The 15401-nt window shown below is 38.7% G+C and overlaps 2 protein-coding genes across 2 annotated transcripts; both read left to right on the top strand.

The window, feature by feature from the left end:
• Positions 1 to 3027: 3027 nt before the first annotated feature.
• LOC140778865 (L-aspartate oxidase, chloroplastic) lies at positions 3028 to 11920 on the top strand. Its single transcript, XM_073123758.1, has 8 exons — positions 3028 to 3367; positions 4968 to 5111; positions 6173 to 6527; positions 8333 to 8575; positions 9737 to 9793; positions 9915 to 9995; positions 10406 to 10467; positions 10664 to 11920. Exons 2-8 carry the CDS (start codon positions 4981 to 4983, stop codon positions 11673 to 11675), a joined length of 1941 nt encoding a protein of 646 aa, XP_072979859.1. The 5' UTR covers positions 3028 to 3367; positions 4968 to 4980; the 3' UTR covers positions 11676 to 11920.
• A 1053-nt stretch (positions 11921 to 12973) lies between these two features.
• On the top strand, positions 12974 to 15401 carry LOC140778841 (pre-mRNA-splicing factor ATP-dependent RNA helicase DEAH1-like). The gene has a single exon (XM_073123718.1). It carries the CDS (start codon positions 13012 to 13014, stop codon positions 15325 to 15327), a length of 2316 nt encoding a protein of 771 aa, XP_072979819.1. The 5' UTR covers positions 12974 to 13011; the 3' UTR covers positions 15328 to 15401.

Genomic DNA, 15401 nt, shown 5'->3' on the forward strand with positions numbered 1-15401 from the left:
TCTGATATGTATATAACACCACACAATTTACATGTGGCTCTCTTTAACCCATCTTTTCCTTTTGGTAGCTTCGTAAACACTTTCCAAACACTGGAGGTTTGTTTTCTTTTTCTTTTATTACTAGAATTCTCTCCACCAACTATGAGAGGAGAAACCTCCTCAGAAATATTTTCTCCATCTTTAGAAAATATCTCCATACTATCATCACCCATAACTAAAATGAAAGCAAGAAAAATAATATTATAACATGGAACCAAAGCTATGAAACTAAATTAAATTGAACTAAAATCAAGTAAGATGAACTTGACTAAATAGATCAAACAAGAAATTAAAAAAATAGATCTTTCTGAACTTGGCTAAATGGTGTGCTAAATCTGAATGGTGTGCTAAATCGCTAATTAATTGAAATTTTGAAATAGATCTTTCTGATGCATTTGCTACTATGCAAATTTTTTATTATAACACTAGAATCCTTCCTTCTCTCTGAAAAAAAAATTAGGACTATTGATCTATTTAAATAATATGTCAATTGAGCCGCAATTCAAAGCAGGATACGGTCCTGATGTAAAGGGCTATTAAAACAAGTGAGATCTCTCATATATTTATGGAGAAATGGCTAAAAATACAATAAGTATATGCATGATTCAACAATCAGCAATTGTACGCTCACTTTTGGCCACTCATAGTGCAGAAAAGGCCAGAGGAGAAAAGAATGTAATTGAATAAACAAATACAAATGTACACCAAAGCCAGAAAAGATCTTAATTCATGGACAAATATCAGACCTATACTTCTATCAGAGTATTGATCACAAAAGACTTTTTTCCTCAGTATCTCTGAAAATTGAGACTATTGTAATAGTGATATGAAAAGAATACATTGAATAAATAAAATCTTTGCCTATAGACTTTTCTCAAATTTTAAAAAAAACATAACAAAATGCATAAAGAAACAACATTGGGTAAATGGAGAAGTTTCAACCAAATAATCTAAGAGCATCTCCTGGAAGAAATATCAAGGAGTTGAAAATGGAGCTTCTAATCCTTCAGTCATTGTGATTCAAGTAAGATGATAAAATTTGCCACTGGCTTCATGCTAGCTAACAGCTAAATGGGAAACAACCAACATAAATAAAAGAGATCGTTTGCCTTTCCCAATCAAATAAGCGAAACTCATCATGTACCCAATAGAGAATAGGCAAAAGAGACATGACAGCAATAGTGACTTATCATCAACAAATAAAGGCCATCTATTGCAAGAGAAAAATATAAGCACATGGACATACTAAAACAATAGTAACAAGGTTCACATCAAGATAGAACTCTAGTGTTCACATTTTCTCATGCTTGAATAGTGAGTTGACCTTCTTTAGGTTTGTCATTTTGGTCGCTTCAGCTAAATGGCACAGATCTTACAGAGGTAAGAGTCCACTAATGTCTTAGTTGTGAGAACTTCCTACCAAACATGATCTGAAATATTTCATACAAGCAATGTGTAATTTCAGATGGTTGTCTTCCGGTTGACTATCGGTTATAAAAATATGTCAATTCTTTTTGAGTCATTTCATCTTTGAGTTGTACCCTAGCCAACCTATATTGCTAAAAAAAAGGTTCGGAGGCAGATGAGGAGATATTACATTTTCAAATTAACTGTACAACCAAAAATACCTTCGACAACAACAAAATATAACAACACAAAAATGTCGAACAGCACCTTTCTTCCTTCAAATTATTTGGAAGAAAAATGAACCCCATATATTTCGAGAAAAAACAAAATAAGAAAAAAAAACAAGTAGAAGAAGAGGAGGAACAGAGAGGAGACGAGATCGAACCTTGTCTCCTCTCGGGTGTCCGGCGGTGCGAGGGTCTCGGGTGTCCGGCGGCGCGACGCAAGGAGCTTGGGTGTAGATGGGAAGGGGGCGACGACGGGCTGGTGTGGGGATTGAGGAGTTGGGACTTTGGCCAAAGTATTTGGGTGACTTGAGTTTTAGGGTAGGAGGGTATTTGAGTAAATTAGAAATTTAGAATATATATGTGTGTGGTGGGTTCGCGGGTCGATCCGACCCGCCTAACCCGTTTACTTAAACGAGTTAAACGGGTCAAGCGGGTCAGAGGCATAAACCTGAACACGACCCGATTAATAATCGGGTTAGACGGGTTGACCCGTTTATGACCCGAACCCGATTAATCTAAACTCAAACCCGATTAACAGTCGGGTTATCGTGTCGGGTTATCGTGTCGGGTTATCGTGTCGAGTCAAGTTTTGTCACCCCTAAGCCAAATACCCTTGTTGTCTATATATATATTCATTTCAAAAACAGACCTACTTCTGTACAAAAATTTCTGGCCTTCATATCTGGCCAAAGATTCCCAAACCAAAAGTTGAGAATCTTGTTGCCCTTTTCCTAGAAAAACCTCGTCCACTTGGACATCCAATGGCAGAGAGTGTCACATCACATAATCTAACGAGGATCTACGAAACTTCAGCATCGCCGCCAATAATCGTGCGGTTCCTAGTTATTCAAAAAAGTACAAATCCTTTGACCACTTTTATATATAGATTCAATTGGAATAATATTAGCATCACAGTGGTTGGACCAAAGCTGGACTTTGCCTCCCACCCTACTACTCTACTGTACTTAAATAACAATCAGGAGGATACCAACGAATATTTGGTAGATCAGGGGAAGGGCACGGGGTTAGTGATTCTATAATTTTTTGTAACAAAATTTTGTTTATGTTTTTTATTTGTTTGGTTTCTTCTAACATAATTTTTTATTTATTTTTGCCTTCTTTTAATTAAAATCTTGTGTGTAACTAGTAAATAACTTTTCCTTATATGGGTAAGTTATCGGGTGCAATAATGCAGCCATAAATGTGTCACGGTGGACTTGAAGTAGAAAGCAACCGTGCCGTTTTGAAAGACCTTTCTCCTCCAACTAACTCCATCTCTCCATCACGTAGAAGAAATAAATAAAGATAAACAAGAGGACTATTTTCAAAAATAAACGGACGGCGAGGACGCCGATTGGGTGAGCTTCGCAGAAAGATGTGGCGCCTCGAAAAGAGAGGAATTTTCCTCTCCTCTCCTTTTTCTTTTTCTTTTTTCCATTTCCCCCTCGCTTTCCCTCATTATTATATCATACTTTTAATAGAAAGCTTTCGTCCTTCGAGTCCAATTCCAACCCCATAGATTACTACGACGAAAGGGTATAGGGAAGATTACTCGAATCTCCTTTTTTATTCTTCTTCTCGTCTTCTTCGATCTTATTGGGAGTTGTTAATACGAGGTTCAAGCTTTGGTTGTTCTCTCTCTCTCTGTATCTCTGTCTCTGCTTCCTTCTTCGGAGGATTCGAGCGCATAAAAGGTGAGTTTTTTTTTCACCTTTTGATCTGGTTATTACTTTTGGGCTCTTGTGGATTTTCATCCACGGGAGTGCAGATGAGTCGTGTGATTAAATGTTTGATTGGGGTACCCATGTTGGATTTTTGTTCTCGAATTAAAATAGATTGATTTCTATGATAAAGTTCATTTCTTTTTTTCATTGTATCTTGTGGTTTCTTCCTTTACTGTAACACCCGGATTAAAAAATAATAAATACATATTTAACGTTCGTAGACCTGCATGCTTTAACCCCTTCCGCCGTTTAGCAAATCTCAATCCATTACTATTCTTTACTGCCTAACTACTCAAGTGTTCTATCATCCATAGAAATTAATTTCATTTTTATTGAGTAGTTTGCATTTTGCCACCGTTTTTGTATTTTATTCGTAGGCAAAATTCGCCGGCCGGTAACCTCTGTTCGACGTCACATCTACCCAGGGAGTTTTTGATCCCACCGTTCTCATCGGGTCCGTACTCTTCACCGGCTTCCTAGACTTTCCATTTGATTGTCACCGTGTAGGTTGCTTCGCTGGTTCTCTGCTTCGTCAGTCGGCCACCGTCATCGATCTCATCACATTGCCGCCATTTGATCTCCCTCACCACCTCTTCTCTCTCTCTCTCTCTCTCTCTCTCTCTCTCTCCTAGAACAATATCCTGGTCGGACCCAAGCAGCGCCGGCGATGAGCACCTCCCAGGACGTTGAGTTCCTCAATTTTCTTCCTCTCCTTTCATTCTTTTCTTCTTTATTTCCCACAGCAATCCTTTTCTCTTCGTTCTGGACTTCTGGTGATTATAGTATGTTGGGCCTCCTTTGGCCCAACAACCCATATGAGGTTTGGTTCTTTTGCAGCCCATCTACTTGCGTTAGTAGGTCTTGGTATATAATTACCATTATTTCAGTATTATATAGTATAAAATTAACTTAGTAATTCTTATCTATTACTGTTGTTATAATTAATAAAATAACTAAGCAGCCTTTTCCTTGGCTATCCTATTTGTTTCATATATACTATTATTTATGAATTTGAAATCACTTTTATTATCAATCCTAGATACTATATCAGTGGTAGACATACTAAGTAAACTGTTTAGGTAAGGGAGTTTACTTTTATTACACCGTACATCATTAGTTTTGCCATTTATTTTGAGTAATCATTACATAGTTGTCAACAAGAATTCATATATTAGTTACTTGTAATAAGGCTTTAGATCAATATTATCAATAATTACTTGCGCAATGAATGAAATAGCCTCTAATCACATGGCTATATGCAATTGAAGGGCACATGTATTTGGTGGTAGATATTTCATTTGTACTTGGCTTGTTCGATTATTTCTTACTCTGATATAAAGGTGGCTACTTTTTGTTAGCGCTCTTTGTTTTGTTTGTCTAGTTATTCTTATTCCAGTAATGTGACATATTTTCTTTTTTTGCTAAATTTTGTAAACAAATTAAATTCTTTCATCTCTTGCATAAATCTATGATAAGATAAAGGGATGTCTTCCTCCCAACAAAGCTATAGAGCTATATATTCTCTAGTATTGCTCTGTTGGGTATTTCATTTTGATTCTTTTTTATGCAGAAATAGTTCAACAATGGCTAGTTTATTGAGTGGCTGTGCTAACATGCATTGCCAAGGGATGTTATCTTTCGAGAAAGGCCACCTGCAACCTTCAAGACTACCAGGTTTTTCTTTCAAGAGATGCATCCAATTAGATATTTCAAGGTACAGTTATCAAGTTATAAGTAGGTGCCTGCAAAAAATTTCTTCCACTGTGCTTCAGGACTCTTGTTTCTTGGCATCCTTTTCGAACTTTATGTGCCTAAATGTTTGCACGAATTGCATTTGTGATAGAGAAATATGGGTTATATGGAATCTTAATTGTACAAACTTTTTTAGAGCCTGCTGGTTGTTTAGAATGGTAAATGATTTTTTCTTTTCTTTTCCTGTGGTCAATAATCTCAACATAAGACAAATAGTGGGTGGATGCATGTGGTGCTCTTCATTAGCTTCATCATGCTGTGACAGCTGCAAACTTTTGAGGATGTGATCAACCAATTCTATCGTTAATTATCTTCATTGTTCTTTCTATCTTCAAATCAGTTTTTTTCATGATTTATTTGCATCGGTGAAAAATGTTTGATCTTCAAAATGCTAGCTATTAAATGTGGTCTTCTCATAAATATTTTTACTTAAAGCAGTTCCTGGCTTCCACTTTTGCTTTTCTTTTTTAAGTATGAGGTCATCACTACTTGACAGTGTCCTCCATAATACAACTTCACAGTAATTTCTCAAATCTGAATGTCACTACAATATCCTTACTACTAATAGATCATGAGTCTTTGTTCAAATATTTTTCAACTACATTATCTGGTATGTGCACCTAAATGAACCATGATTTTCTCAAGTTACATGAGATTCTACTTTTACATTTTCAATCTCAGTAAAAGATTGGGCTTTGAATGGTAATGTTTACTGTATTTAACACTGTGTTTCAACTTTCATGTGGCAGGCTACATATGAGTTCTTAATTCCCAATGAATTATGATTTATTTATCAAGTTCATAAATAAGTATATATTCTTAACAACCAACAGATCATGAGTCCTTGCTTACATATATATTTTCTTAGCTGCACTTTTCTGATATTTGGACTTGAATGAATCATAATCTCCCCAGATTGCTCAAGTTTCTTGTTTCATTTATCGATCACAGTGAAATAAGCTTAGATTTTTCATATGTAATGACTTTCTGGACTCAAGGGCGTGTATTGCTTCCGTGTGCCAGGTTCTCTACTATGCCTAGGTTCTTATATACAAAGACTAGTGGCTTCTCTCAAAATCCTTTTGGTTCCAGGAACAGTACCATCAGGAATGTTACTGTGTCATGCTTGCAGGACAGTATGACAAAGTATGTTGACTTTGTGGTTATTGGAAGTGGTGTTGCTGGCCTAAGGTATGCACTAGAAGTATCCAAACATGGATCAGTTGCTGTTATTACTAAAGCAGAGCCACAGGAGAGCAACACAAACTACGCGCAAGGTGGTGTTAGTGCTGTTTTGTGCCCTTTAGATTCTGTGGAGAGTCACATGCAAGATACAATTGTTGCAGGGGCTTATCTCTGTGATGAGGAGACTGTAAGGGTAAGTTTCTTCATAGTCTCCTTGTTAATGTCTTTTCATATTTCAGCTGGTGGGATTTTTTCGGTCTTGCACTTGTTTTAAGTTCTATATCTTGCACAAGTCCATTATAGATTCCTGGAGAGGATATGATGTTTTATAGTGAATTACCTTATGGGTGTAAACCTGAAGTAAGACCTTGTAAGTGATGATTTCAGCAACCTATAATTCAAATAACCTGATACATAAATAATTTGGTGATGACTGGCACTAATGGATGCAAAACACTACCCCTGGGGCCTTGATATTTAATTGGAACGCAAGCCCAAAGGAACTAATTATTGAGTAACCAATGCTTAAGGAAGTTAAGAAAGAACTAAATCAAACTATTAAAATCAGATTCTGTCCTGCAAAATTTGAGAGAAAACTGAAATTTAGGTTTCTAGTAATGGACTGGATTGTCAGAAAGGCTAATTGATTATTGGACAGGTTTACAATTAAGTTTAGGTTAGGCCTAGGGCTCAACGAAACTTTAATTCAGCCATAGAGCACTTGGGCTGTGTTAAATATTGAAATAGGGAATAGAGGTAAGGTTGGTCTTGTGGCAGTTCTTTCAATTAGGAACCTAAATTAGGGGTCAATAGGAAACAATAAAAGTTCCAAGTGACTTAATACGGAAATTCTAAACAAATTTCCCAGTAAAGTCAGCTAATTTAGTTTATCTTCCTTTAGAAACCTAATTCTTTCTAATTCCTGATAGAATGGCTGATATCCGGCAGCTAATTCTGATAGATGAGCACAAACCACACACTTAGGCTAAATCAAATAAAAAATTTCTAATTCCTTGAAACTCCAACCTTCTTTTTTATTTTGTATGGATAAATTTTGTAACTTGTCTAGGAGTTTCTGTCTTTTTATATTTGCATGATCCTTATTGGAATTTGGAACAGACCTTGCATAGCATTCTCATCTAAGGACTGATACTTTTAGTTCCTTAAGAAAGAGAATTTGATTTTATGGTCTGATTTCCATTTGCTAAATTCATAATAACCCTTGCTAAATCTTGAGCATAAGTACCTCGCAAATCATTTAATATTAATATTGTTTGATTGACTTTGTGATGGTAATACTTGCTTTCTTGCACCCAAGTGATTATGGCTTTGAGTCATGGAAAGTTGGAAGCGGCCTTTTCAGTATTGGGTTAAAACATACTGCATCTTGACCTCCCTAGACCCTCATGCATGGGAGAGCCTCATGCACTCGAACTACCTTTTTGGCATATAAGTGGCTTTCTTGGTAATGATTGTGAACTATAGAATAGGTAAAATTATCAAGTCTCCATATGTAAGCTTCCGACAAGTAAAACCAGTGCTTTGGCATAGTCAGGCAAGGATTGGGAAAGTAGGGGTATGTGGAAGGAAACAATGTTTATTGCAGCAACTTGTGTACAGATGTTGTGGGAATTCCTGACAATTAATAGTACTCTGCATTACTTGGGTTTCAGGTTACTTGAGGTCAAAATTTTCTTAATGGTGTCTGATTGCACATATGTGGAGCAATGCAAGTTGCAAGGGTTAGTACCTTGAGAGAATCACAATTTGGTTCCCAATGCTGCATAGAGATGGTGTATTTAATTCTTTTCTGTAATTTCTTATTCCACAAGTTCTTTCCTGAAATATGAATTGGACAATCCTATGATTTTTTTATTTTGATACTTGTCTGCAACCTTATCTGTAATTTTATTGATTTTTAAGTTATAAATATCTAGTTAATTCCTGCATATTGCTCTTTCATTTATGTTCAAGCCACCTTATATATTACACCTTCAGGTAGTGTGCACAGAAGGTCCAGACCGTGTCAAGGAATTAATTGCTATGGGTGCATCATTTGATCATGGAGAGGATGGAAGACTGCATCTTGCTAGGGAAGGAGGACATTCTCACAACAGAATTGTTCATGCTGCTGACATGACTGGTAGAGAGATTGAACGAGCACTGCTACAAGCTGTAGAAAATGATCCTAACATAGCTTTGTTTGGTCACCATTTCGCCATAGATTTACTAACTTCTCAGGTTCTTTTTTTCTTTTTCTGTTTAATCTCTTCGTTTATTGTTTTTTTTCCATTGTGTTGCAATTCTGATGGCCTTACTCTTGTTGTTAATGGCATATATCTTTATGTTATTTATATATCAGATAATTTTTGCCATTTTTCTTTTATTATTATCGAACTCGAGAAATTATGTGTGCAAGTGCTAAGTGGTTTAGTATGCTGTGATCTACTATCTGTTTCACTCTAGATATGTCTAGCAGGGTTAGAAACATGATTAGTGGTGTACATTGCCACATGCCTAACTCATATAGCATTTGTGTCATTTATGCTCAGTTTGAAAACCTGGATTCTTGTTATGCAGAAACTCTTCTTTTTAGGATTGCGTGTATAGGAATCAGCTCTTGAAAAATGGGCTTTCTTAGTTTGTCAGTAAATGTAGAGGTAAGATCACCCTGAAGGTACCGTGCAATACTCCAATATTGTGTAGCCTCTAGCTTATTTGGAAATTTCGAAGGTTAGATCTAACAGGTGACCAGTTGGCTGCAAGTTCCACTCTATCCCTCTCCATATTATATGAGTTTACGCCCACGCGCGCGCACGCACACACACACACACACACATATATATCCAAGCTAACATAGATTCTTCATAATTTGGAGGTACATAAATAAATATATGAACATCAGGATTCAACTAAAAGTTTTGAGAAAATGAACATCTCATAAAGATGGTCTTGAAAAGTGAAAACACATTTACCTTATTTAATCAGATTTAGTAAATATTCAAACATGGTTCTTTAGATATTCTAAGTACTTACATCAAATTCTTTTCAGATATGAGTGTGGCTCAGATCCCATATGTAATAATTTATCTACATCAAACAATGTCGATATTTGGTGTTCTGATTTGGAGTTATCCACTATTTAATCTTCAAATAGATGTTGATTTGGACAGCATATCAATATCATATTTAGCACTATGATATGCATATGTTTGCTCAATCTGATCAATTGTAGGGTTTACTTCTGAACTTCTGTTATATTAGCTCCACCTGATGACCTAAATATAATGTACCAGTACTATATCTGTGCTCTGTAATGTTATATGCAAGTTTGCCTTTCCTGTAGGTCTAAACTGATGTAAGAGAGTCTCCTTTTAATCAAATTAGTTGATTATCTTGCAGGATAATAACGAGATATGTTGTCAAGGAGTGGATACATTGAATACAGAAACTCAAGAGGTTCTATAGCTGATCTTATACAGTCTTTTGCATCATTCCTTTTGTTAACTTTTGGAACCTCCTATTGGATGCTGTTTTACATGTATAATATTTGTGTAATTTCGGGTTTGGCAACATTCAGGTTGTCCGTTTCATATCAAAAGTGACATTGCTTGCATCTGGAGGAGCTGGACATATTTACCCCACAACCACTAATCCACCGGTATTGTAAAGCAAAGCGTGTGATTTGACATTTTTATCTCTTCCTTTCTGATATGCCCTGTTGTTATTTGGAATCTTTTTGAATTTTATGTGTGTTCAATAGCATTCACTTGCACACAACCAACCATCACTGATGCAAGTAGAAGTATGCGTCATACTCATACAAGTAGAAATACACATCATACTTCTAATCCTCTGCACTGTCCTTTTTCCAGAAAAAAATATTTTCTTGTCAGATACAATTGACATGCTAAATAAGCTCATGTGATTCTTTGAAGAATCATTGCTTGACAAGTAAAAGATGCAACTACCGGAAAAATGTCTTATCTTCTTAGTGCAACATAAATATTGAAAATAATGCTTGTGATGCTCATTTTCCCTTCCACTGATACATCTAGGACTGTGATACAGGTAGCCACTGGAGATGGAATTGCAATGTCTCATCGTGCCCAGGCTGTGATCTCCAACATGGAGTGAGTTCTTCTCTCTGTGCCTCTCTGGAGATTGTAATAATCTTCGAAAAATGCTATAGCTGTTCTCTCTTTTTACCTTCTGATAAAATAATTACATTGGTTGTTACCTCCATCTGCTCATTCATTAATGTTTCAAATTTACACAGATCTGTGTGTATCCATATTTTAAGCATGTTTGCTTCTTTGACAAACACAGATTTGTGCAGTTTCATCCAACTGCGTTAGCTGATGAAGGCCTCCCAATGAAGCCAACTAAGAGAAGGGAGAATGCATTTCTTATAACAGAAGCAGTGAGAGGAGATGGAGGAATCCTTTATAATCAATCAATGCAAAGGTTCATGCCGTTATATGATGAAAGAGCAGAATTAGCTCCCAGAGATGTAGTTGCCAGGAGCATAGATGATCAGTTAAAAAAGCGTGGAGAGAAATATGTGCTACTGGACATAAGCCATAAACCAAGAGAACAAATTCTCTCTCATTTCCCTAACATTGCTGCAGAGTGCCTCCGGTGTGGGCTGGATATTTCACGAGAACCGATACCTGTTGTCCCTGCAGCTCATTACATGTGTGGTGGGGTTCGTGCTGGGCTACAAGGAGAGACAAATGTGAAAGGTTTATATGTTGCTGGTGAGGTTGCATGCACTGGATTGCATGGGGCTAATCGTCTCGCAAGCAACTCATTGCTCGAAGCATTAGTCTTTGCCCGACGTGCAGTGCAACCTTCGATAGATCATATGGTGGAAACAAATGTAGACATGCATTCCTCCACCAAATGGGCTTGCCCAATGCTCCCTGTGTCCCTTGGAAATGATGTGTTGGATGATATTATAGAGAGGACGAATGAGACTAGGGAGGAGTTGAAATCCATTATGTGGGAATATGTTGGTATAGTTCGGTCTACTAGTCGTTTGAAAACTGCAGAATGGAAGATTGGGGATTTGGAGGCAGAATGGGAGGGGTTTTTGTTTAGGAGAGGGTGGAAACCTACTATGGTTGGACTAGAAGCATGCGAAATGAGGAATCTCTTCTGTTGTGCAAAGTTGGTTGTGAAGAGTGCACTTGCAAGGCATGAAAGCCGAGGTTTACATTTCACAGAGGACTTCCCTTATTTGGAAGAAAGCAAGAGGAAGCCAACAATAATTTTTCCCACGACTCCATTGAAGTTAACATGGAGTTCACAGCAGGTGCATAAGCAATTGCAGTGCTGATATCATTGCATTCATCATTTCCGATTCTTTTAAACGATAGATGGTATAGCGATACAAGCATTGGATGAAAGAGCAAAAAGCTCTCATATAGTATGTTGCATATGAACAGAAAAGATCTTTGATTGAATTAGGGTAAAGCTGCCGAATTTGCATTAGTCTTGACATTTATGTTGTTCTATGGACTTCATTTTCTGATTTCATCATATTTATGGGTGCAAATTTCTATGGTTTCTTTGTTCTTCTAACTGCTCTATCAAGTTAGATTATTTCAAGGAGCTAAATAAATGGTTATAGACATTAAGCAGAAGAAGAGTGATGAGTTGCAGGCCAAACTGCAGACTTATATGTTGTTGGTTATATGCATAAATCATTTTTTTTCCTCCTCTCCACAAGAACACTAAGCTTATTGCTTGATCTACTGTTTTCTATTGTTTCTTTAGTATAATTGAAACTTAAATAAGAATTATGATCATTCTTGTATACTTGCACATATTCTTTTCTGAACATTTCACCGTGTTGATCTAATCCTAGTCCAGTAGTCCGCCTTCATCAATAGTCTTGTTCGTGTAATGCATCTTGAGCATTCACTATTGTAACCGATGTATTATATAACAATTTCTTTCTTATGCCTACAAGTTGTTCCTTCTAGCTGTACGTATGTCTTATATGAGAGTGAAAAGAGTAATGCTGCAATAAATGAAGTCTCCTGTCAAGTCTCTTGCTGCTTATGGAGCAAAGGAGCTAACAATTCCTATATATTCCGATGAGTAATTCAAAAGGGTCGGGGGAGCAGCAAGCAAACTTTGCATCACCATTTTAGAGACAGGGCAACGGGGGAGACGAATAAATAAGACAGGGAGGATAGAGAACTTAAACATAGAGAACTTCAACGTAGAGGCAGTTCACATTCTATAAAAGAAGACATGCTTAATAAAATCTTATGAACCTCTTCCACCTCTTCCACTTTCAGTAAGCCATCGCCTCCTTCTACAATTAGGCTCGGACTGGCTCTGCTTGGCTCAATTTAAAATTGGCTTGGCTAGGTTCAATTTAAAATTGGCTCGGCTAGGTTCAATTTAAAATTTTAATTGAGCCGAACCCAAATATTAAATTAGATTCAAAATTAATTTCGAGCTAGGCTCGACTCGGCACGTTAAAAACGCTAGTCAACAAAACTCGGAATTCGAATTCCAAGTCCTTAACTGGGAATTGGAACGTGGTTGGACGCGGTCGCCCGCATGGTTATTTAAACAGGACCAGTCAGTAATTCAAACAGAAAACTCTTTTTCCAAGTTTTCCTCTTCTTGGTTCTCTCTTCTTGTAGGCAGAAGCCTCCATGCCTCATAGTTCCTCCTCTCGTCTGAGGGAGCTCTCGCGACGAGACTATCTTCGGCGGCGAATCAAGAAGAAAGCAAGAGAGATTGTTAGCCAAGAATTAGGGCAGAGATTGCCCGAGCTCGTCAACGAATTGATTGACTCCGCGGCCGAGATACATAAAAACGAGGACGGATACCGCATTCCTGTTTCGTATGATGCCGTCGGTGCAGTCGATCAAGCGAGACGCTTTGCCTGCGCTTCACAACGTGATGGCGATCACCATAGAGATCAAGATGGGCGGACAGAGTATGAATTGTGGGAGAGGAATCAGATTAGTAGAGCAACAACGTTTGGAGCAGAGGACACGACTCTTTTTATTCCAATTAAGGCTAAGGGAGAGATCCATGAAACTCGGGCAGAACCCATGCTTTCTAAGCTTAGGAAGGATAGGAGAGCTCTGCCCATCTACAGATATCGTGAAGAGTTCCTACGTGCCGTCGCCGACTACCAGGTTCTTGTGATTGTTGGAGAGACTGGCTGTGGCAAGACTAGTCAGATACCGCAGTTTCTTTACAAAGCCGGTTACACGAACCACGGTAAAAAGATTGGGTGCACGCAGCCTCGCCGCGTCGCAGCCATGAGCGTAGCCACACGGGTCTCCAACGAGATGGGCGTCAAACTTGGCAACGAGGTTGGCTACAGCATCCGATTCGAAGAGCGCTGCTCTGAGAAGACGCTGATCAAGTACATGACCGACGGCATTCTGCTAAAGGAATTCCTCAGGAGTCCCAATTTGTCGGACTACAGCGTCATCATGCTCGACGAAGCACATGAGAGGACTGTCTCGACCGACATCCTCTTGGGCTTGCTCAAGGACATTACTCGATTCCGTAGCGATTTGAAGCTTATCGTTTCGAGCGCCACTCTCGACGCTAAACGCTTCAGCGAATTCTTCGACTTAGCCCCGGTCTTTACGATACCTGGGAGGCCGTATCCAATCGAAGTACACTACCTGCAGGCACCCGTACCAGACTACGTCGATGCTGCAATTGTGACAATCCTCGCGGTGCATGTCAAGGAGGCACTACCTGGTGATATCCTAGTTTTTCTTACCGGCCAAGAAGAAATTGAAGCAGTGAGTGATCTTCTCAGACACCGGACGAGAAATCTCGGAACGAAGATCAGTGAGATGATAATTTGCCCTGTTTATGCCAACTTGCCGACCGAGCTGCAGACATTGATCTTCCAGCCGACCCCGCATGGCGCTCGCAAAGTAGTCCTGGCAACCAACATCGCTGAGACGTCTCTAACCGTTGAGGGTATAACGTATGTGGTTGACAGCGGATTTGCGAAAATCAAGTCATATAGTCCAAGGCTTGGTATGGAGTCACTAGTGATTAGTTCTATTTCCAGAGCATCTGCGGATCAGAGGGCAGGAAGGTCAGGGCGAACTGGCCCAGGGAAATGCTTCCGCCTCTACACTCGCCACAGCTACGACCACAATATGGAAGCTAACACTTTGCCAGAGATACAGAGGACTAATCTTGCCAACGTCGTGCTCACCCTCAAGAGTTTAGGAATCAACGACCTGGTCAATTTTGATTTCATGGATGCCCCGCCGGCAGAGGCGTTGCTCAGGGCACTCGAGCAGATCTACGCTCTCAATGCCCTCGACAACCACGGCAACCTGACAAAGATGGGGCAAAGAATGTCAGAGTTCCCACTGGATCCCATGCTCTCCAAGATGATCGTCGCTTCAGAGAAATATAAGTGCTCCGAAGAGATCATAACCATTGTCTCAATGATGTCGCTAGGCAATGCTGTCTTCTATCAGCCCAAGGACAGGAAGATTCATGCCGACAATGCCAGGAGAAGCTTCTATGCAGGCGACGTTGGGGATCACATAGCACTTATGAATGTGTATAATGCTTGGAAGGAATCCAATTTTTCCGCCGCTTGGTGCTATGAAAACTACGTTCAGCTTCGCAGCATGAGGCGAGCCAGACAGATCAGAGATCAGCTGGAGGTGATCATGCAAAGAGTTGAAATAGAAAAGACTTCAAATCCGAATGATCATGATGCTATAAAGAAGGCGATAGTGTCAGGATTCTTTCAAAATTCTGCAAAGCTTCTGAAGAGCGGTTTGTATCAGACAGCAAAGAACTCTCAAACGGTCTTCCTACACCCAAGTTCAGGTTTTGCACAGAAAACTGCTCCAACTTGGGTTGTGTATCATGAGTTGGTTCTTACAACTAAAGAATATATGAGAGGGATCACAAAAGTGAGACCCGAATGGCTGCACGAGATAGCTCCTCACTACTTTAGAAGCCAATAGCAGATTTTTGCGACCTAGTTGTATTGTTGTTTGATTCGATAAATATGTGATTACTATTGTTGTTTGAAGAATAT

Source organism: Typha angustifolia, chromosome 15 (assembly GCF_048772165.1).
Source record: "Typha angustifolia cultivar Huaian chromosome 15, ASM4877216v1, whole genome shotgun sequence".
NCBI lineage: Eukaryota > Viridiplantae > Streptophyta > Magnoliopsida > Poales > Typhaceae > Typha > Typha angustifolia.

Bases quoted from the DNA above. Each gene is read 5' to 3' on its own strand.
- LOC140778865 (XM_073123758.1), top strand. From the start codon at position 4,981: ATGGCTAGTTTATTGAGTGGCTGTGCTAACATGCATTGCCAAGGGATG. The intron at 5,112-6,172 runs GTACAGTTATCA...TCCGTGTGCCAG, and splicing joins ATCCAATTAGATATTTCAAG to GTTCTCTACTATGCCTAGGT. The intron at 8,576-9,736 runs GTTCTTTTTTTC...ATTATCTTGCAG, and splicing joins TAGATTTACTAACTTCTCAG to GATAATAACGAGATATGTTG.
- LOC140778841 (XM_073123718.1), top strand. From the start codon at position 13,012: ATGCCTCATAGTTCCTCCTCTCGTCTGAGGGAGCTCTCGCGACGAGAC.